Genomic DNA, 21,229 nt, shown 5'->3' with positions numbered 1-21,229 from the left:
CATGAGAACTTAAAGTACACATATTGAGAAACGGCCTTTATTTGTAGATGTCCTATTACCCTGTTTAACTGACACTCTACAGCCAGTAAGAATCCAGTTTTCATCCAGACCTTATTATATCTAAAAATGACTTGGTTTACCAACTTTCAACTCTTGAAGAGTAGCGATTAGCCAGAAGTTCCTTTGCAAGTAGGAAGAAGAGTACAGCCTCAAGCGGGATTTCCTGAAAAGTAGGCAATTACAGGTGCTGGTCATAAAATTAGAATATCATGAAAAAGTAGATTGATTTCAGTAATTCCATTTAAAAAGTGAAACTTGTATATTATATTCATACATTACATACAAACTCATATATTTCAGATGTTTATTTTGTTTAATTTTGATGATTACAAATGACAACAAATGAAAATCTCAAATTCATCATATCAGAAAATTAGAATATTGTGAAAAGGTTCAAAATTGATGGCCCCTGGTGCCACACTCTAATCAGCTAATTAACTCAAACCACCTGCAAAAGCCTTTAAATGGTCTTTCATTCTAGTTCTATAGGCTACACAATCATGGGGAAGACTGCTGACTTGACAGTTGTCCAAAAGACGACCATCGACACCTTGCACAAGGAGGGCAAGACACAAAAGGTCATCGCTAAAGAGGCTGGCTGTTCACAGAGCTCAGTGTCCAAGCACATTAATAGAGAGGCGAAGGGAAGGAAAAGATGTGGTCGAAAAAAGTGTACAAGCAAGAGAGATAACCGCACCCTGGAGAGGATTGTGAAACAAAACCCATTCAAAAATGTGGGGGAGATTCACAAAGAGTGGACTGCAGCTGGAGTGAGTGCTTCAAGAACCACCACACACAGACGTATGAAAGACATGGGTTTCTGCTGTCGCATTCCTTGTGTCAAGCCACTCTTGAACCACAGACAGCGTCAGAAGCGTCTTGCCTGGGCTAAAGAGAAACAGGACTGGACTGCTGGTGAGTGGTCCAAAGTCATGTTCTCTGATGAAAGTAAATTTTGCATTTCCTTTGGAAATCAAGGTCCCAGAGTCTGGAGGAAAAGAAGAGAGGCACTTCATCCACGTTGCTTGAAGTCCAGTGTAAAGTTTCCACAGTCAGTGATGGTTTGGGGTGCCATGTCATCTGCTGGTGTTGGTCCATTGTGTTTTCTGAGGTCCAGGGTCAACGCAGCCACATACCAGGAAGTTTTAGAGCACTTCATGCTTCCTGCAGCTGACCAACTTTTTGGAGATGCAGATTTCATTTTCCAACAGGACTTGGCACCTGCACACAGTGCCAAAGCTACCAGTACCTGGTTGAAGGACCATGGTATCCCTGTTCTTAATTGGCCAGCAAACTCTCCTGACCTTAACCCCATAGAAAATCTATGGGGTATTGTGAAGAAGAAGATGCAATACACCAGACCCAACAATTCAGAAGAGCTAAAAGCCACTATTAGAGCAACCTGGGCTATCATAACACCTGAGCAGTGCCACAGACTGATCGACTCCATGCCACGCCGCATTGCTGCAGTAATACAGGCCAAAGGAGGCCCAACTAAATACTGAGTGCTGTACATGCTCATACTTTTCATGTTCATACTTTTCAGTTGTCCAACATTTCTATAAATCCTTTGTTTTTATTGGTCTTCAGTAATATTCTAATTTTCTGATATGATGAATTTGAGATTTTCATTTGTTGTCATTTGTAATCATCAAAATTAAACAAAATAAACATCTGAAATATATGAGTTTGTATGTAATGTATGAATATAATATACAAGTTTCACTTTTTAAATGGAATTACTGAAATCAATCTACTTTTTCATGATATTCTAATTTTATGACCAGCACCTGTACAGGCAGGTGTTCTTGTGGCCTGGGTCGGTTGTTCAGAGAGCGATGAAAAGATCAGATCCAGGTCGCATTTGGGCAAAAAAATTAGATTTGGGTCACTTCAGGCAGCGGTGTGAATGTAACCTGAACAACACTGATCTGATTTTTTCCAATGCGACCCACGTCACTTGGCTATGTGGTTCTAAATCCGATACATATCCAATTTTTTTCAAGTGTGACCTGTGTCTGAACGGCCAGGTCACATTCATCTGACCTGAACGTTGAAACGATTGCTTTGTTAATGTGCTGGCTCCAGATGAAATAGAAATGAAGATCGCTAGATGTGATCCAGCACTACCATCCATCTGTACAACCATAAACACAGAGCACACTTGCTACTAGTGACATTATTGCATTCTCTACATATGTATGTATGTATATATATATATATTTTTTGTGTTTTTTTTTGTTGTTGTCGTGGAACCCTTCTCTCTGGTAACCTGAGGTAGTCCTCACACAAAGTCTAAATTAGAATGAAATTGTAGCCACTAGCTCCAGTTCTTAACTCTTATTTCTTTACCTTCTGTGGGGTCAGCAGTAGGGCCACCATTATGGGTAAAAAGGGAAGTCTGGATTGTTGTAATGAATGACAGCCTTTAGACTTCAAGGCATTATTACACAATGGAAACATATATGGATGTTCCTTGTCATATTGGGGATACAGCTGTCTTTACAGCTGCCTTTACATCCTGTTATGCAAAGCATTGTGGGAATCAGTAAAGCTTCTAATTCCCAAATCATCAGGAGGTTCCTATGCTAAATCAACTATTGATACAAAAGCATTCAGACTTAATGCCAACACTGTTTGGGCAGCTTTTTTATTGGCAGTCACTGCTTTCGCTTAAGAGTTTTTCCCGATTTGCTGTATTCCTATTGAGCCATACACTCTGTTTACTGTTTGGAAGAAGGCCAAGCAGAGACTGTACTACCTGCCCCAACTCTGAGGGTACAACCCTCCACAGGAGTTGCTAGTTCTCTTCTACATCACTATTATTCAGTCCGTTTTCTCCATATCATCGTCTGTGTGGTATACCTAGTCTAAAAACAGAAGAGATCTGAAGCAATTTTTCAGAAAAGAAAAAGGAATTTATCCATAAAGCTGAGACATCCCGGGCAGGACAAAGCCAAAAACAGCCTGCTGTTTTGGACGTCTTTGTTGATATGATCATTCCATACATCAGACTATGTTGCCATTTATAACACTTCCTTCTACTGGTCACTCCACTGCTGTTGGTATAAAAAAAATGTTTACCATACACACTCTCTGCCTCACTATCCAATGGAGCTATTTTAGCTTTTGTTAAGTTGTTTTTTCCCCACTTTTTCTCTGCATTACCATTTATAACCATAAAATAATAATGGCTCAGCTGGCTCAGTAAAAATACACAATGACATTCATGTGCTGCTTTGCATGGTTCAAGGATGAATGGGAGTGTTTAGTGGGCAGAATATGGGGAAGAGCCTTGTGCACACAGGTGTGATTTAACCAGGAAATTTGCTTTTTTTTTTCTGAGTGAGCATGGTTTGGTAAAAATGAAATAAATTTTGGATAACGCACTTTTGTCTTTTGGGTGTATGTACACTTTTAGTAAAGATCCTATGCAATCTTTGATAAATGAGATCCCTTGGTTTTACCCTGGACCAGGAGGGAGGCCTCCAGAAGATATCCAAAAAAAGATCCCTGACCCACCTCTTCTCAATGTGATGCTCCTCCCGGATGGCCAAAGTGATAGCTATTTTGTTTTGTTTGTTTTTTTGTTTTTATCAAAGGAAGGCCTGGTCATCCTCATCCAAGGGGTGCTAAGGCCTTCAGTTAAATAATAATATGTACTGCCATCATACTTTTTAATTATCTTGACTCTTTACTTTTCCCATGCTGTTGTTTTTTTGTTTTTTTTTAAATATACTGTGGTTAATTTCTGAAATGTTGATTAAAATGTGATCGATGGAAAACAGAGTAAAGTTCCTTCTTTGTGGAAATGGATATGGGCATTAAAATTGATTCAGACACCATTTCTGAAACTTGGGATATATTCTTAACAGCCAATTAATTTGATTACTAAACACTAGATTAGATCCTCACTCTGGCAGATGGTCTACACTTTCTAACCCTTCAAGATCTAATATCATTATACTGCACACGATCCAGCTGACACCTGCAAATAAACAATTCAATGAAACATCTGGGATTTTTCCAACTGAAGTCTTAGTGAATCATTTTAAACCACAAGGCTGGCCTTTTTGTGATTTCACCATAGATGTGCAGCATACAGAATAAAAGTTATACCATGTTTGAAGTGTATATTGACTCGAGGAAAAAAAAAATGGAGGGCACCATAGTCACACATAATGATAAAGAGGCAAAAACGGGACTTACAGTTTGGGATTGTGCTGCCATTTTCATGGAGCAGGAAAACTTCTGCTCCAACTCCTCTAAGACTTCTTCAAACAGTTGTTTCTTCCGATCACAGCCTTCATTGCTCTAATTGCCCACATTCCACTGGGCCACATCATTGGTGCCGAAGTTCATATACTTTCCTCCTACCTGCAAACACAAATTTTGTATGTCAAAGACAAGTAAAGGAGTCGGACAGAGTGTGGTCGAAAGTGAAGGCGACATACACAGAGTGCATCTGAAGCACACAGTAAAATTCACAAAACCATGTGGATTGTCTTGGCTCATGACATTATGAATCAGCCAACCGCTGCCTTTTGAAACACAACTTTTAAAACCTTTTAGCACTATAACTCAAAATACATTATGTCACCAAAGCTACAGGGCTACTTGCCTTCAAAAACATGAACTTGATTAAAAGCCCATTTTAAAAACCACAGTACTTAATATGTCTGCCAGCCTTTTAAAGCCATAATAGCCTCAACTTTTCTGGAGAGGTTTCTTTATTGCTTTTGAGAAGTGTTTATGGGAATATCTGACAATTCTGAGGCTGTTGTTGGACATTTGTGAGTTAATAATTTGTATAATGTGATTCAAGTTGGGAGCCCAGTTACTGAAATATAAACACTTTTCAACAATATCATATCTAGTATATATCTCTATCTAGTATATTAAGCTAAAGGGCTTACTACTGAATGAACTTATAAGATATGTCAGTGCATTTTGGGTAATTTGTTTGTGAAAAAAAACTTACAAAGAATGCTGTTTTCTGCGCCATAAACGTAGGACTTTTCTTTGAAGTTTGCAAAGTAAATTTTGTTCAGCTCAGCTCCATGCAGATCATCCTGTCATGGAAAGCCGTCCATGGACATTACAAAAACAGATACGAGGAGCTGAATTTAGTTAGGGTATACAATTCCTTGTTTGAGAAACTCCATTGCAAAGAATTTAAGAGGGGATAAAATTAAATGAAGTGGGAATTGAATACAATTTGGCAGAGGAAGGAGGTCATTCAAAGAAAAAAAAAACAGCTAAAGAGATTGAGTTAAGGAAATAAAAACTAAAATCTTACACATGACATCTAAGTCAGTGTGAAAACTGCAAATTACAAGTATTTATTACGAAGTTAAAAAATGTATTTAACTTACGTTTAACTATGTTATTTTTATCTGCTAAAAAAGGGTTACTGGTTTACTGATAAAGTAAAGTTAGTCTTTATTGTTAAATCTAAGCGATTACAATTTACAACCCCAGGCTGAATATAAGAGGGATTGAAGCAGGCTGTAATAGTAAAAGTTGAAAATAAGTATGAGCAAAGTCATTTTCTTCTTGAATAGCAAAAATAGTTTGATGAATTGAAACTTTTTTAAGGAACGCTTAAAACAACAACAAACAGAATAAGAAATATTCAGTCGAGAGGTATTGAACAGGATATGCAAAAGTCTTATTTCCCAGTGGAAAATGTCACTGAGGGAATTCAGTAGTATACATTAACAACAGATTACAGCAACTGCCTAAAAGTTGGCATTTGATCTGTGAAAGCCCTGAGATTCCTCTAAATTACACTAAACTCATCATCTGATACCACAGACTGCACAATTCATGACCTTTATGACAATGCCAAAGTTTCCAGATGAGTCCACACTACACACCTGATTCAACTGACTGTGGCTACGTTCAAACTGCAGTCTGAAGTGACCAAAATCTAATTTAATTTGCCAATAAGTGACATCTATCTGATCTTTTCATGCCAGTCTGAACAACAAAGATCAGATTTTTTCAAATGTGACCCAGGCCACTTGACTATGTGCTCCTAAATCTGACCTTTTCAAACGCGACCCCGGTCTGAAGGGCCAGGTCGCATTAATCCAACCAGTACCCCATTCATACGCGACAAAGGTCACTACTGAGTCTTGCTACACAGAAGTGGTAAGAAAAACAACCATGGTGGACGATAATGCAGAGAACAGTCTTTGTTTTTGATCTTCTTGAAACGATGGCACTGTTAATGTATTGGCTCCAGTTGGGAAATAAATGATGCGCTCCAGCATTACCATCTATAAACATAGGGCATGCTTGCTACTTTTGAAATCATTGCGTCCTCTTCTGCGCATGTGGAACACCTACGTTGTATGAATACAATTCCCACAGCAGATCACATACAAGTTGCATGTATTTTTAAATGTGAAGGACCATGCAAATCAATTGAATTTCACAAAAATACCAAAATATTTTAATTGAGTACTAAGGTCTGCAGTGTGAACCAGTGTTAATTTCGTCAACAAGGACAATGACAAAAATATTTCGTCAATGCCCCTTTTTCCTGTGAAGATGACGAGACGATATAAATATGATGAAAATTAAAATTTGTTAACGACCAGACAGAATTTACGAGCCACGGACGAATGGACATTAAGAAATGTAATTGTTTATAATTAATTTGTAATAGCTAATATAAGTGATATAAGCTTCATAGAAAAATATGCGTTGTTGCCCTCTTTGTACATTCATAAGTGCAAACTTGTTTGTAAAAAGTGAAAAAGAGAAGCCTCACTCGAGCAAGCAGATGTGACACAGGGGGGACACAGCAGTATTGCATTAGCTGCATTATCTTCGCTGCACGAACCATTTTTGCAGTGTTGTCTTTAACAACTACAGGGTGTTTGCTGGTCAGCCCCCATTTGTTAATGTCTTCAGTCAACCTATTGTTATATTTGCAGCTGTCTGGCTTGAAGTAATCTCTAGTAGGGCTGCAACAACGAATCGATAAAATCGATAAAAATCGACTTTTAAAAGCGTTGGCAACGAATTTAATCATCGATTAGTTGTGTCGCGCGATTAATGCGTCATCCGCCGCCGCCGCCGTCATCCGGGGGAAGAAAAAAAAATATGACGGAGCGAGTCAGCGCCGCAGTTGCAGTGTTGCCAACTCAGCGACTTTTCAGACCCCTCCAGCGACTATTTTTCAAAAAAGCGACTGGCGACAAATCTGGCGACTTTTTACGGTGTCACTGGCGGCTTTTGCCTGCCGTGGGGCGCCTCCCCCATCCCAACCCCTTTCTCCCTCTCCCACAGGAATCCCTCTCAGCGCGGCAGTCAGAGTCAGAGCCGCAGGATTTTAGTGAGGAGTTTACCCTCAGCGTCCAGACTGCAAATGAAGCGCGCATGCGCCGGGATTGACGGCGCAAATTGATCACAATAATTAAAATAGCCTGCGCTTTGTAAAGTGAAAAAAGTCGTAACATGCAACTTTTGTAAAAACAAATGAACATGGCACGGAAGCACCACTGTTATGACGCAGCACCTGAAAAGAAAACACGTTGGGGCCTTCAATGGCAGTGAAGAGAGCTGATCAGCAGGATGAGTAACCATGTTTGTTTCATTTTAAAGAGGGGAGAAACGTAACGTTAGTTTCTCAGTTCGCTCATCTGATGCTTTCCTTACCTTGTTAGTAGGTTACAGACAGTGATAAGGTTGGCTACTTATTTTACTTTTAATTTCATTTAAATTTGGTTAAGCAGCGTTTATATTTTCTTTATAAATAAATTAACTTGCAAATTATGAGGGCAAGGCTTTTAAAGTTTAAATCTTCTGGCAAAGATAAAGAAAAGAAGATCCTGCAATTTATGGAAGTAAAGCAGAACAAAATCCAGCAAGATCAGTAATATGTCAATTAATTATCTGCCACATTCCCATGTAAATATCTGTCTTTGGAGGATGTGTTTTTTTACCACCCCTAGTTCTCTCATTTTTATTCCAAATACAATTTATAATTAGAATCACAGGGCTATTTTTATCTCTATGGTTCAGTATTTTCTCAAGTAGCAACTTTAACTGCTATACTTTCCTGTCTTAAAAGGCAGAACTCTTCTAGTCTAAAAAAAACTCATTTGTTGAAATGGGGGGACCTATTGTTTGAACCCCTTAGGGGCTTTAAAAAACAAAAATGCCTGTCTCTTTTTGCGCTTTATGAAACAAAGTAGCCTATATTTTGTGGATGTACAGCTACATTTCTCATGTAAGTTTGCGTAGTTTTTACACAAACATTTATTTTTCATATTGCACCAGTACAGTTAATGAGCAACCTGTACTTGTGTGCTTGTTTGTTCTGTCTAAAATGTTTATTTTGGAATAAAGAAGTTAATATAAAAATTTTTTTTTGTCCGATTCATCGATTAATCGAAAAAATAATCGGCCGATTCATCGATTTTTAAAATAATCGTTAGAGACAGCCCTAATCTCTAGTGCATCTTTCCTGCTCATTTGAATGTGAATGTCATGCGCATCACTATAAAACTAATCGATCTCATTTCCTAGACATCGATTCTGCAAAATTGTAAAGGAATCGATTCAAATCGATTTTTTTACCCAGCCCTAAATTTGACTAAGACTAAAATCGGTTTTCGTCATTTAGACTAAGACTAAAACTAAATCAGGAAGGCAATGACTAAATATGACTAAGACTAAAACTGATTTTTGTTATTGTGACTAAGACTAAGACTAAATTTTAAAAAGCTGACGAAATTAACACTGGTGTAAACACAGCCAGATTTACCTCCTCTTGCACTCAGGTTCTAAAGAGTCCTCCTAATGACCCAATAATGTGAGTCAGGTGTATTAAAGGTTGCAGAATACCAGGCTCTGGAGGAATGGAGGTTAACACCTGTCCTTTACTGGGGCGTCTATGTAATGGAAATAAACAAACCAAATTTGGGGCACACCAAAATGATCTTTGGTGTTAGCCATCCGGACCTGCCTCAGTAACTAACTGTGAACAAAGATCACACTGGGGTAGTACAAGGCTTTAGACTTTTTAGCTAGACCAGGAGGAATTTTGATTTTTAAGTACTGGTTTAGTGCAGGTGACACCGGTGGATTTTCCTGTTGCTGTTTTTTAATCGTCGCTTTTTGTTAGCGTTTTTTCCAAAGCCAGTACAGGTTCATAAAAGGAAACTAACACAGAGTCAGGTATAATTTATGAATATAGTCAGAGGTATGGTCAAAAAAGAATTCTAAGCAGGATCTCATAAACATCAAGTTTATATACAGCTTGAAACTCAGTTATCAACTGAAATAGAAAGATATTATCAAAAACTTCAACTGGCCATAAACCGCGAATTCTGTCAAGCAAGAGTTCAAGGTCATTGTTTAAACACCTTACAAAGACTGTGCACAACACAACGACCCAGGGTGGTTGAATTGCATCTGCAAGGTGTCTCCTATGAAAAGATTTGCACACCTCTGTAAGTCTTTTACATTTTCCAACACTCCTTTTTAGTTTTGAAAATGGAATCATCTGTGTTCCACCCTCACAATACTTTGGGTAAAATGTTATTGATCCACATACTTCCCACTGACAACATTTAGCATTTTATTAGCCATCTTATTTTACCTCTGCTATGTAATGCAAAATCCTTGCAATGTTGTCAAAGGATGCTCTTACTGGAGAGACCAATTTCACTTTTGGGCGAATCGTTATTGCTGATTAGTCAGCCGCTGACGGGCGTTGGATTGGTTAATTGATAGGTGGTGTCACATCAAATCAACATTTAATTCAGTCTGTTAGAGCAGATATACATCCAAATGTTTGAGGACAGTAACTTTTGAGGACTGGACTTTGGTATGGCTGATCAAAGGCATCGCTGGTTATTCCTTTATCAATGTCTACTGTTGTAGAAGGCTATTCCTGACTTTTTTTCCTTAGCTTGGGACAAACGTATGTTCTTACATTTCAACGCCTGCAGAAATTTTGAAATAACTTCTTCTGAAGGCAACAAACCAGTTTCAGGAAAACAACCTAAAAAATAGGGATCATGCAATTAACAAGTGAACTAAATAAACAAACAAAGAGTCAAACTCTATGGATAGAGGGTATCCACAATAGATAGAGGTATACAATACCCCTATCTTCATGATATCATGAACACTAAATAAATCACAAAGGGAATTGCATGAAGGGCACTAACAATACTTTCAAATGCAAAAGGACTTCACAGTAATATTAAGGAAGCAAAGTCAGTGGGTTGGGGGCTGTTGCTGTTACAAAACGTTGATCAAACTCCTGCATTAAATTGGTGAATTGAGATGAGAAAAGCATTTGTGAGAAGCTTGTAGAAGGATAACCAAAAATTGTTTAACCTAGTTTAAAGAGTAAATGTAATTCTGTCAAATACTGATGCAAATACTTTAGAAAATGATCTATTCAGGCATCTTCTAATACAAACAAGGTGGCCATTTCAACCAATCTAAAGCAGAAAAAGTCCATTAAAGGCACACTGTGTAACTGTTGGCCACAAAGGGCGCTAGATCTGTCATTGCCCGTATTTTGCCTCTGCTAAACATCTGTCATGGTCCCTTATTCTCTGACCCACATTCTGAACATGCCGAGGAGACTGGTAGGGCAGATTTAAGATTATAAAAAAAAAAAAAAAACAAGGACGACACGTTGAGTTTCTTCAGGGCGTCGAAACGAAGGGAGCATGAGATGAGAACTACAGCACAAAAAGGCTTACCGCGTGAGACCTGAACAATCCACCGTAGGGGAGTGAGCGGGACGGGGGAGGTCCGTAGGTGGGAAATGCAGGAGCTTGCAGGGGGGAAGGTGGCTGCAAAGCGGTAGGAGGCTGTTTGGTAGAGGGTTAGGCAGGGCTCGGCCGATGAGTCTACAGGGTGACGGCAAGTTACAGTCAGTTGGGCATTGCTCTGATTGAGCGCTGGCATGATGGGTTGAATCTCTGAGAGGCTGTGAAGCGGATGAGAGGCTGATCCCCTTGGCAGAGATGTGTGACTCGTGGAAGTTGCTCGAATTGGGATTCGGAGCTGAACAACCGCATATAGTCAATAGGAGAAAAACAAAGAGTGTGCCGGCATAGAAACCACCGCAGCACCCTGACAACATTGAAATACTAAAAGATATATGACTGTAGACTAGGAGCAAAGTTTAAGTCACAAGTCAAAGAATAAAGTTGAGAAAAGTGGATCGGGTTTACATCCAGCTTTTTTTTTTCAGCTGGTGCCAACGAATAAAGTCCTTTCCATGAGCTACTCTTTTTAACGTCCTCAGAATGTTTAAACTTCTTCCTTGCCTCAGCCATGACCAATAGTCAAGTAGGCAGGAAAATAGTAGAGCAAAAGCCTTAGCTTCATGATGATATAAGAGCCTGTGGCCATAAAGTGATACGTTCTTCCAGGTAACATGACCTGGCCAACGACGTTCCGTCATCTCCAAACTTACATATTCGGTATTTCAAGAAGGGAGCCCCACTTGTAGCATCGATAGTGTCAAGCATCATATATTGGCCTTAGGAATCATTTAAAATAACTCATATGCATCTACTCTTTAGGTTCCAAAGTCCGCAGTGTGCCTTTAAATGTCATTGAGAAAACTGTGATAAAAAAACAGCTTCTTGAATAAAGATTCTGTTTAAGATTTTTTTCACTTTCATAGCCAGCCTGTATTTATTGAAGATAAAGTGATTAAGTTAGTCATTAATTTTGGCATAGTTATTTAAAACACACAAAAAAGTTTAAAGAGTTTTACAAAGTTTTACAGAGGTGTGCAGACTTCTGATATCCCGTGTAGGACTGATACTGGGATTTCTGTTGATCATTTAAAGCATCTTATTATTTATTTTTATCCAGGAAAAATAGTTAAGGTTGCGGGTTTGATTCCCAGCCCAGGGTCTTTCTGCATGGAGTTTGCATGTTCTCCCTGAGCATGCATGGGTTCTCTCCGGCTTCCTCCCACAGTGCAAAAACATGGCTCTAAGGTTAATTGGCTTCCCTTAAGTGTGAGTCTGTGCGTGAATGGTTGTTTGTCCAGTTTGTCTCTGTGTTGTCCTGCGATGGACTGGTGACCTATCCAGGGTGTACCCCGCCTCTCGCCCGTAGATAGCTGGAGATAGGCACCAGCACCCCTCACAACCCCATTTGGGATTAAGCGTGTCAGAAAATGGATGCATGGATGGAGGATTATAAATAATTAATGATACTAGAGTTTTAAAGTATTGCACATAAATGCTCTGAGAAAGTTGCAAGTAACCGGTTCGATCCCCACAGCCTCCACTCTGGGTCCCTGAGTAAGACCCTTAACCCCACACTGCTCCCCGAGGTGCTGCATGATGGCAGCCCACTGCTCCCCAAGGGGATTGGTTAAATGCAGAGTTAACTTCTTTGCTTTGTACTTGTGACAGTGTAATGAGAATAAAGTTTAATTCTATTCTACTCTATTCTGATCTCATGAAGCATGTTTCCCCCAAAAAATACAACAGAGCTAGAATTTATTTTTTTAATTGAAAGTGAGAAAATTTTAGTTTAACAGGGTGCTCTCTAAAATGCACGTTTATGCAGTCTCAACAGCCAGTTGCAGGCCTGTGTTATACTCAATTTGCAAGAAAAGAAAATAACTAAAAATGAAAAAAAAAAACTTTGGATGATGGGTATTAGGGAAAGGAAGCCTAACAACCAAATACTTTGATCAGATTAAGTGCCATCAGTTATTAAATTGCACAACCAACTTGAAATGCACATAAAGTGCAGAAAGAAGCCGTTTTTAATGCCAGCCCCATCGGGCGCTGTCTGACCAGGGGCGCTTTCCTGTGACTTGGTGCTGAACGTCTCTTCCTCCACCCGGCTCACTGCAAGAAGGAAACTACTAGTTTTTAATGTTTCCGAGAGACACGGTGGAAGTTAGAGTCATGTCATGTCAACAAAACTTTTCAACTCGACCCACCCCGCCGAGAAGACGCACCTGGAAATAGTTCAGCACCAGCGCGGCCCCGGGGTCCCTATTGTTTTCTACAGCCCTATTATCAAGGCAGAGGGGAGAATGGCTCTTTAACGCCAGGAACGCGGAGAGAGACGATCTACGCCGGGGAGGCTCTCCGTTTCTCCTCCACCTCAGCTCCCCGCTGCTAAAAACCCTCCGTAGCTCTTTTACAGCCGCCGCTCAGCAGCCGGAAATACCGTCGCTCTTACCGGGTGCCGTCAGGGTTGACATACGCTCTGAATTCAGCTCAGTTTCTCTAACATTATGCCTCATTAGATTCCTCGTTTTCGCTTACTTACCTCCGCCATTCCGTTTCTGCGCAAGCTTACTGTTGCCCGGATGTTGAATGTCTGTTCCTCTGTACAGCTCCGTTTATTGCCGCAGCGATTCACAAACGAGCTGCTCTGCCTTAACTTTGTTTACACTTATTTGCAGTTTTCTCTGATGTATTTAATTATTTTTATCTTCATTTAGAAATTAATGTTTATTTTATTTATTTATTTTTTAGCGGTAATTGTTAGGAAAGACTCAATAAACGCTACTTTCACAATAATTTAAATCAGCTGGTATAGCCTATATATCTTTTATACTCTACTTTTCTATTTAAAGCAATTCTTTAAATATAGACTTAGACTTAGACTTAGACTTCTTTATTTGTCATTTTGTATGCACAGGGTGCATACAGAACGAAATTGCGTTACATACAGCTTATGAACGTTGCATTGATATTTCACAATGGCACGAGTTATAGAAAAATACAAAAAGTGCAGCAGTGGTCAAAGTGTGAACAGTGCAGAGGATAAGAGACAGTGTGCAAGTTGCAGTGGTTCAGTGCAAGTTGCAGTGGTTCAGTGCAAAATATAGTTTAATAAGCAAGCTATTTTGGACATGCTGCGCAATAAACCAACGAGGTTGATATGACTCTCTTTTCTGGCAAGTTTTCTAGCATGTTAAAATTGAATAACTTCACCAGAAATAAATGTATTAAATCTACAATTAATGTTAGGCTATGCAAACATCGTGTAGTGTCCATGTAATGTGACATGTTGAAGAGTATAGACCCACTCAATGTTAGGCTGATTATATTCATGAAGGGGAGGTCACACATGGTCAGAACAGAGAAATATGCTTTTGCACTTTAAAGTTGGCAATATGTTTAACTTACAGTACAAAAAAGTGCTTTTTTTGTTTTTTTATTTTGTAGGGATGTGCCATAGATAGATTTACATTCTGGAAACTCACTTCCCCAATCGAACCGACCAGCCAGCAGCCATATGTTACGGAGGAGAGGAAGTTAGACAAATATTCTTTATCTTTTGCAATTTTATCGTGCTTATGTTAACATGTCAATGGCAACATTTGACATCTGAAAACATTAATTACCAGTCTGAAGATTTTCTGCCAGGTCTTAGAGCTTATCGCTGAACAGAACCTGTTCTACTGATGTATCCTACTAATGATATGCTAATATTCTCATTGCTTTATATAATGGACTTACTTCTATAAGTAATATTAGATCTCCGTGCTGCATTAAACAGTCGATCATTTTACTCTCTCAGAAAGGCTTTGAAATGCTGTAGGGAACAGGAGTTTGTTGATTTAATCATTTTTTAGATTCCAGTTTGTTAATCATAATGATATACCTTTCTTGTGGAGTACCACAGGGTTTGGTGGGATGGCCAATTCTCTTTACTTTATAAATGTTTCCACTCTGTAAAATTGTAAGGCAGTATATAATTAATGTCAACCTCCATAAACCCTGATGAATTCTAAAAATAACACAAAAGAGTTCTGATTTAACATTTGATTTTATTTTAGATGAGAGTAGCTGGCATGTTTTAGACCAGTCCTTACAAAAGAAACTTCGATGGTATTCACTTAATATGGAAGACATAAAACTTCATGCTCTTCATAAAAACCCATCTAGGGACAATTGCTGCAAATTAGCTCACACTGTAGGCACCACACAGGCATAGGACTGCAGCTTTAACCAGTTTGTCTATCTGTTCTTATCTGCTATATGCAAAACAATTACAGTATTGTGTAAAAGGGCGGTATTTTTTCCAGTCATCTAAAGCAGTGAAACTCGTCTATTCTATGGAAATAATTAATTATAGGGTTTGATCTTCAAACGGTTTGTGTGCCTGTGAGCAGGCGACCTCTCGGCTGGATTTTCAGTGAGGCAATGAACTTGTCAGGCAGAGTAAAGTTGAGGCATCAACAGGTTTATTAGGCTCCACAGCATTCAGTCTCCATCAAACTCACAATCTCTAGCTTAAATAGACACAGCTGATGGACTAAACCATTTACAAAAAAAATTAACTCCTCGCTTCCATCAAAAAAATACACATTTAAATCAAATATCTACAAACATACACTTAAGGTTATTTTTTTTATAAACATTTTCTGATTTAACTTGCACCCAAACACTATAGAAATCCCACAAACTATGTGCACAACTCCCCCTGTATTTTCCATGGCCTCTCCCAGAACCTATAAATGTTGTCTGGACCCCCGGGGAAGCATTTGTCCAAACACCCTGGAGAGGACACAGAAAAGACAGGTAAGTGACTTTCTCAGCACCACAACACTTCATTGGCACTCACTTCTAACAGACTTTACACTGACATTTGCTGAAGTTTCTAAACAGGAACCCTTGCTTGCTCTAAACATCAATTCTCTTTTCCACAGACAACCACCCCAATTACTAATGGAGAGCAGCTGTGGAGAGCCTGGAACAAAAGGCTACATGCTAACTTTTAAAATACACAATAAATATTCAATAAATATTTTAAAACCTTGTGTGCAAACTGTTCTTTATGTGCAAATCTATGCTTAAAGTGCAGTGCTAAATAAAGTGCCCTAGTGCTAAGCAAGCTGATATTTCATAAAGTGCAAAGGCCCCTTTAAAGTGCTACAAGCTATTTACATAAAAATAGTCCCAGTAATGAAGACCTCTTCATTACATTTCTTCCCCCTTCTCTTAAGCCAGAACCTCAGTCGTGTATCCTGGACAGACAGTCAGCAACCACATTGGACTTTCCAGGTTTGTACTGAACTGTGAAATCAAAAGGCTGCAGAGACAGGTACCATCCAGCGATGCGGGCATTGGCATCCTTCATGCGTCTTAACCACTGAAGGGCCCGATGGTCAGTCTCTAGAGTGAAGTGGTGGCCAAGAAGATAATACCTGAGGCTTTCGATGGCCCACTTCATGGCCAAGCATTCTTTCTCCACTGTTGAGTACCTGGTCTCCCTGTCAAGCAGCTTCCGACTCAAAAACACCACAGGCTTCCTTTCACCCTCCACCTCTTGTTGAAGGACCGCTCCAAGCCCCACTCCTGACGCATCGGTTTGCACGATGAATGGCTTACTGAAGTCTGGGCAGTGTAGAACCGGGTCAGAACACACTGCGGCCTTGAGATCCTTGAATGCTCGATCACACTCTTCTGTCCAGCAAACTTTGTTGGGGGCTGAAGCCTTTGTTAGATCAGTCAGTACAGCTGAGCAGTCTGCGAAAGAAGGTATAAATTTTCTGTACCAGCCAACCAAACCCAGAAATCCTCTCACCTTCCGCTTTGTGGTTGGGACTGGGAAGGACTGGATTGCCTCCATCTTCCCCACTTGAGGTTTTATTTGTTCCACAATCTGTAAGAATCTCTCTTGGGATTCCTACTCTAGAGAATAGTTGCAGAAGGCAGTTAGCAACATGGCGGGCTTTAATAGATCTAAGTGGGAAGGCCTCTGGGTATCGTGTAGCATAATCACATATCACCAATATGTAACGATAGCCTGTAGAGCTCTTTTCTAGTGGACCCACAATGTCCATGCCTAGCCTTTCAAAAGGAGTCTCAACAATTGGGAGTGGTTGTAGTGGAGCTCGTGCTACACCTTTGCCTGAAGTCAACTGGCACTTTTTGCAGGAACTACAGAAGTTTGATATCTCACTATACATTCCTGGCCAGACAAAACGGGTGCTCATCCTACTCAGTGTCTTGTGAAAAGCCATATGACCAGCCCAAGGAATTGAATGCCCAAGCTCCATAACTTTGAATCGGAACTGTTGTGGGAGAGCTAAAGCTTCACACTTTCCCTTTTTCTGGTACAAGATGCCTCCTTTAATCATATAGACTGCATCTTCTAGAAAGTTTACCTGGCACTGATTAGTTTCCCCTTTCCCTGTCACTTTTTCAAACCAGGGTTTCAGAGTAGGATCCTCTCTCTGCAGTGCCCCCAAATCTGAAGGAATGTCAAAATCAAAGAGATTTGGCTTAGATAAGGGTTCTGTCTTCCCACCACCCAAACCTCTAAACGTATCCCTTCTTCTCTGAGCTCTAGATTTCTTAGTCTTTCCTGGCTGTGCTTCCAGAGATTCCCTGAAAAAAGGTAACTCTTCCAGCCCTGTCTTTGCACTCTGGGCCCTTGTGATGACATGACATGGATTCAATGGTCTTGTTTGTAATGCTTCTACTGGATCAACTGAGCTCTGGGTGTCTCCGTCATTGATTACTTGGGAATCATGATCTGACTGATGTATAAGATCAAAGAGAGTGGGGATATCATTTCCCAGTATGACTGAATAAGGCAACGAGGGAACCACAGCTACCTGTACCAGGTAAGTCTGACCTCCAACTGTCAAATAAACCTCAGCTGTAGGGTAAACATGTTCATCCCCATGTATACAACTTATTCTAGTCCCCACCCCATTCAGATTTTCCTCTGAGATCAGGCTAGCTTGTACTAGAGACTGGAAGCACCCAGAGTCAAGCAAAGCTTCGGCTTTCTCCCCATTAATTAGAACAGGAACCATGCAAACTTTCTTTTCTACCATCTCTGTGGCTGGTCTTGGAACTGAACACAAAAGAGATGGCTTTGATTTCAAGGCAGGGCAAAAATGTTGTGTATGGCCAAAGTTATTACAATTATAACATCTTACGTCTTGGGCTGAGGGCTTCGGAAATGACTTTTTACCACTATGTTTTCTATAGGAAGGAATCTGCCTTGAACTAGACATAGTTCTAGCCTGAACCTGACCAAACCCCTGTTCACCCCCATTGGACTTACTTGGTTGGGCATAGTGGGTCTCCCGGGCAAAACAGGTGCTCTTGCTCCCCTTCCTGGCGGATGTGAACACCTCTGCGAGGCCAGCTGCTTCTTTCGCCGTTTTCGGGTCACGCTCCCGTATCCATATCCCCAACTCTGGATTAACCATCCTCAAAAACTGCTCCAGAATTATCTGCTCAGATATTTCTTGTACAGTAGATTTCTCAGGTTTAACCCATCTTGAAAACAAGTCTTTCAGTCGTACATAAAGCTCACGTGGCGTCTCACCTGGCTCCACCCTCAGGGATCTGAAGCGGCGTCGATACGTGTCAGCAGTGATCTCATACTTTGCCAGAATTGCTTCTTTCACTTTGTCATAGTTCTCAGAATCTGCGATATCCATGAGAACATAAGCGGTACGAGCTTTTCCTGTCAAAAGGGGAACGAGACGCACAGCCCACTCATCTCTGGACCAGCGACACACCTGGGCCATCCTCTCAAATGTTGTCAGGAAATGCTCAATGTCATCATCCGCAGATAAGAGAGGCAATTTTGGTTCCATAAGGGACCTGGAACCATGGGGAACCTGGACATCACCAACCTCTGATTCATCTTCATGCACTTCATGTGCTGCGGGGGAAGGTGGTGCTTCAGGTTCAGGTTTATCAATCACAGCATTTACTAGGAGCTGTAGTTGTTGAAATTGGTGCTGCATGCTTTTCCACCTCTGCTCCTGGCGAGAAAAGTCTTTCTCCAATTTCTGGTCTCTATTTGCTTGAGACTGCAACAGAGATTTAACCAACCCCGCCAGTTCCTCCAGCCTGTCCACAGGCTTTGCTGCTGCCATAGCCTCCAGATCAGATGAAGCTGCAGCCCCTTCAGGCTCTTCCTCTTGGTTTGTATTTTTCCCACCTCTAGTCATCATCTCACTGTAGCATGGAGATCCCACTTCTGACACCAGCTGTTAAACAGGCGACCTGTCGGCTGGATTTTCAGTGAGAAAATGAACTTCTCAGGCAGAGTGAAGTTGAGGCATCAGCAGGTTTATTTGGCTCCACAGCATTCAGTTCCCATCAAACACACAATCTCTAGCTTAAATAGACACAGCTGATGGACTAAACCATTTACAGAAAAATCAACTCCTCACTTCCATCTATAAAAAAATACACATTTAAATCAAATATCTACAAACATACACTTAAGGTTATTTTTTTATAAACATTTTCTGATTTAACTTGCACCCAAACACTATAGAAATCCCACAAACTTTGTGCACCACTCCCCCTGCATTTTCCATGGTCTCTCCCAGAACCTTTAAATGTTGTCTGGACCCCCGGGGAAGCATTTGTCCAAACACCCTGGAGAGGACACAGAAAAGACAGGTAAGTGACTTTCTCAGCACCACAACACTTCATTGGCACTCACTTCTAACAGACTTTACACTGACATTTGCTGAAGTTTCTAAACAGGAACCCTTGCTTGCTCTAAACATCAATTCTCTTTTCCACAGACAACCACCCCAATTACTAATGGAGAGCAGCTGTGGAGAGCCTGGAACAAAAGGCTACATGCTAACTTTTAAAATACACAATAAATATTCAATAAATATTTTAAAACCTTGTGTGCAAACTGTTCTTTATGTGCAAATCTATGCTTAAAGTGCAGTGCTAAATAAAGTGCCCTAGTGCTAAGCAAGCTGATATTTCATAAAGTGCAAAGGCCCCTTTAAAGTGCTACAAGCTATTTACATAAAAAGCTATATACATAAAAATAGTCCCAGTAATGAAGACCTCTTCATTACAGTGCCTAAAAACAGGTAGCCTACAAACATTTTTGTATTCACAGAGCATATCTTAAAGAAGGTGCAGAGTGATTTGTGTTTGTTTTTTTAATCAATAGACAGTATATCAAAACCTTTTTTGTGTGTGTGCCTTTATCAATATGCATATCATATTCTACTTAGTAAAGTTTGCAAATTTGTGGATGAATGTATGATGTAAACATTTACCACGTGAAAAAAATAGATATTGTGGCATTGCTATAGAAAATAAAATTGAATGGTAGCAAGAGGGATATTTTCCACACTCAATATTTCCTTTTACAGGCTTTGTATGAAGGTTTTGTTTTATTATTATTAAACTATTATGGACCTACCAGTAGGCTATATCGGGTCAAGCGGCTTTTGAGAAAAGTAGTTATTGTCATGATTGGTCCAGAAAAGCCCAATATGCAGAACACAACGGAGTCTGATGAAAAGTTTAACAAAGTTTATTGAAGCACAAGCACATGAATAATAACATTGGAACTGGTTCAGGCCGGGGGTCAGGTTCACTGGAGTCTGTAAGGATGACAGTTCAGTTAGCTCTGGGACTGAAGAGTTTGAGTTTGAGAGTTTCTGAGGAATACCTTGAGGAGTCCGGGTTTTACTTTGAGAGAGGAACTGTTGGGTCCAGAGACTGTTTAGTTCAGCAGAGTCCAATAACCGCTTCAGCATCTTACTTCTGACTTGAGGGCAGACCTTGGTTTGGGTTTCCAACTCTTAGCCAAGAGCTGCAGGGGAATCCAGAGAAGAGTCTTCAGGTTTGGCTCAGAGGGCAGGCTTGGCAGGTTAAGCTCATCCAGAGCTTCCAGGGGAAACAGGATTCCTGTGAAGCAGAGACAAGGAGGAGTTAGAATCTGATCTCAACAGAGATAGCTAAGATTCTCAGGAGTTTGCTAGGCTCAGGTGCTAACCAAACTGGATGAACACTGCGGAGTTGAGGCAAGGTCTGAAGGCAGGTTATATACAGGAGGATCCTCTGATGACGAGATGCGCCACAGGTGTGTTGGAGGCTCAGCTCAGGAGGATCCACGGCGCACTCTGCTGGAGAAAGGTGGTACAGCTCCAGATCCCAACAGTTATGGGTTAATCCAGATCTTTAGAGCATAATCTGCTGTAAATCTTACAACTCATGTTGTTTGATTTTAGCCATTTTCATCATTTAATTTTTTACAATTGTTCATAGAAATTGAGATAGATTACCTAAGAGAAGTGCACCATCATTAATATTTAATATTATAATTATTGTTTTTGAAATAACTATTGTCATTATTACCTCAAACTACATGGCTTCCAACTCATCTTTATTTTACA

General features: G+C 40.2%; 1 protein-coding gene and 2 long non-coding RNA genes across 3 annotated transcripts in view; 2 read left to right on the top strand and 1 right to left on the bottom strand.

Moving 5' to 3' along the window:
• mier2 (mesoderm induction early response 1, family member 2) overlaps nucleotides 1-13,402 on the bottom strand; it is a 38,650-nt gene extending 25,248 nt beyond the window's left edge. Inside the window, exons 1-2 of the mRNA XM_038301763.1 lie at nucleotides 13,354-13,402; nucleotides 4,270-4,437 (exon numbers count right to left, since the gene is read on the bottom strand). Of these exons, the coding sequence (XP_038157691.1) occupies nucleotides 4,270-4,296 (27 nt within the window). The 5' untranslated portion in view covers nucleotides 4,297-4,437; nucleotides 13,354-13,402. The remainder of the gene's footprint in view (nucleotides 1-4,269; nucleotides 4,438-13,353) is intronic.
• Nucleotides 13,403-15,551: 2,149 nt separating this feature from the next.
• Nucleotides 15,552-15,862, top strand: LOC119794260. The gene is made up of 2 exons (XR_005282204.1): nucleotides 15,552-15,617; nucleotides 15,746-15,862. It is a non-coding gene; the product is annotated as an uncharacterized LOC119794260 (long non-coding RNA).
• Nucleotides 15,863-19,407: 3,545 nt separating this feature from the next.
• Nucleotides 19,408-19,723, top strand: LOC119794256. Its single transcript, XR_005282203.1, has 2 exons — nucleotides 19,408-19,478; nucleotides 19,607-19,723. It is a non-coding gene; the product is annotated as an uncharacterized LOC119794256 (long non-coding RNA).
• The last annotated feature ends 1,506 nt before the right edge of the window (nucleotides 19,724-21,229 follow it).

The sequence above is a fragment of the Cyprinodon tularosa genome, unplaced genomic scaffold, assembly GCF_016077235.1.
Source record: "Cyprinodon tularosa strain WSP-4 unplaced genomic scaffold, ASM1607723v1 ctg473, whole genome shotgun sequence".
NCBI classification, from domain to species: domain Eukaryota; kingdom Metazoa; phylum Chordata; class Actinopteri; order Cyprinodontiformes; family Cyprinodontidae; genus Cyprinodon; species Cyprinodon tularosa.
The sequence above is the reverse complement of the archived record's forward strand: the minus strand, read 5'-3'. Positions and strand labels throughout refer to the sequence as shown.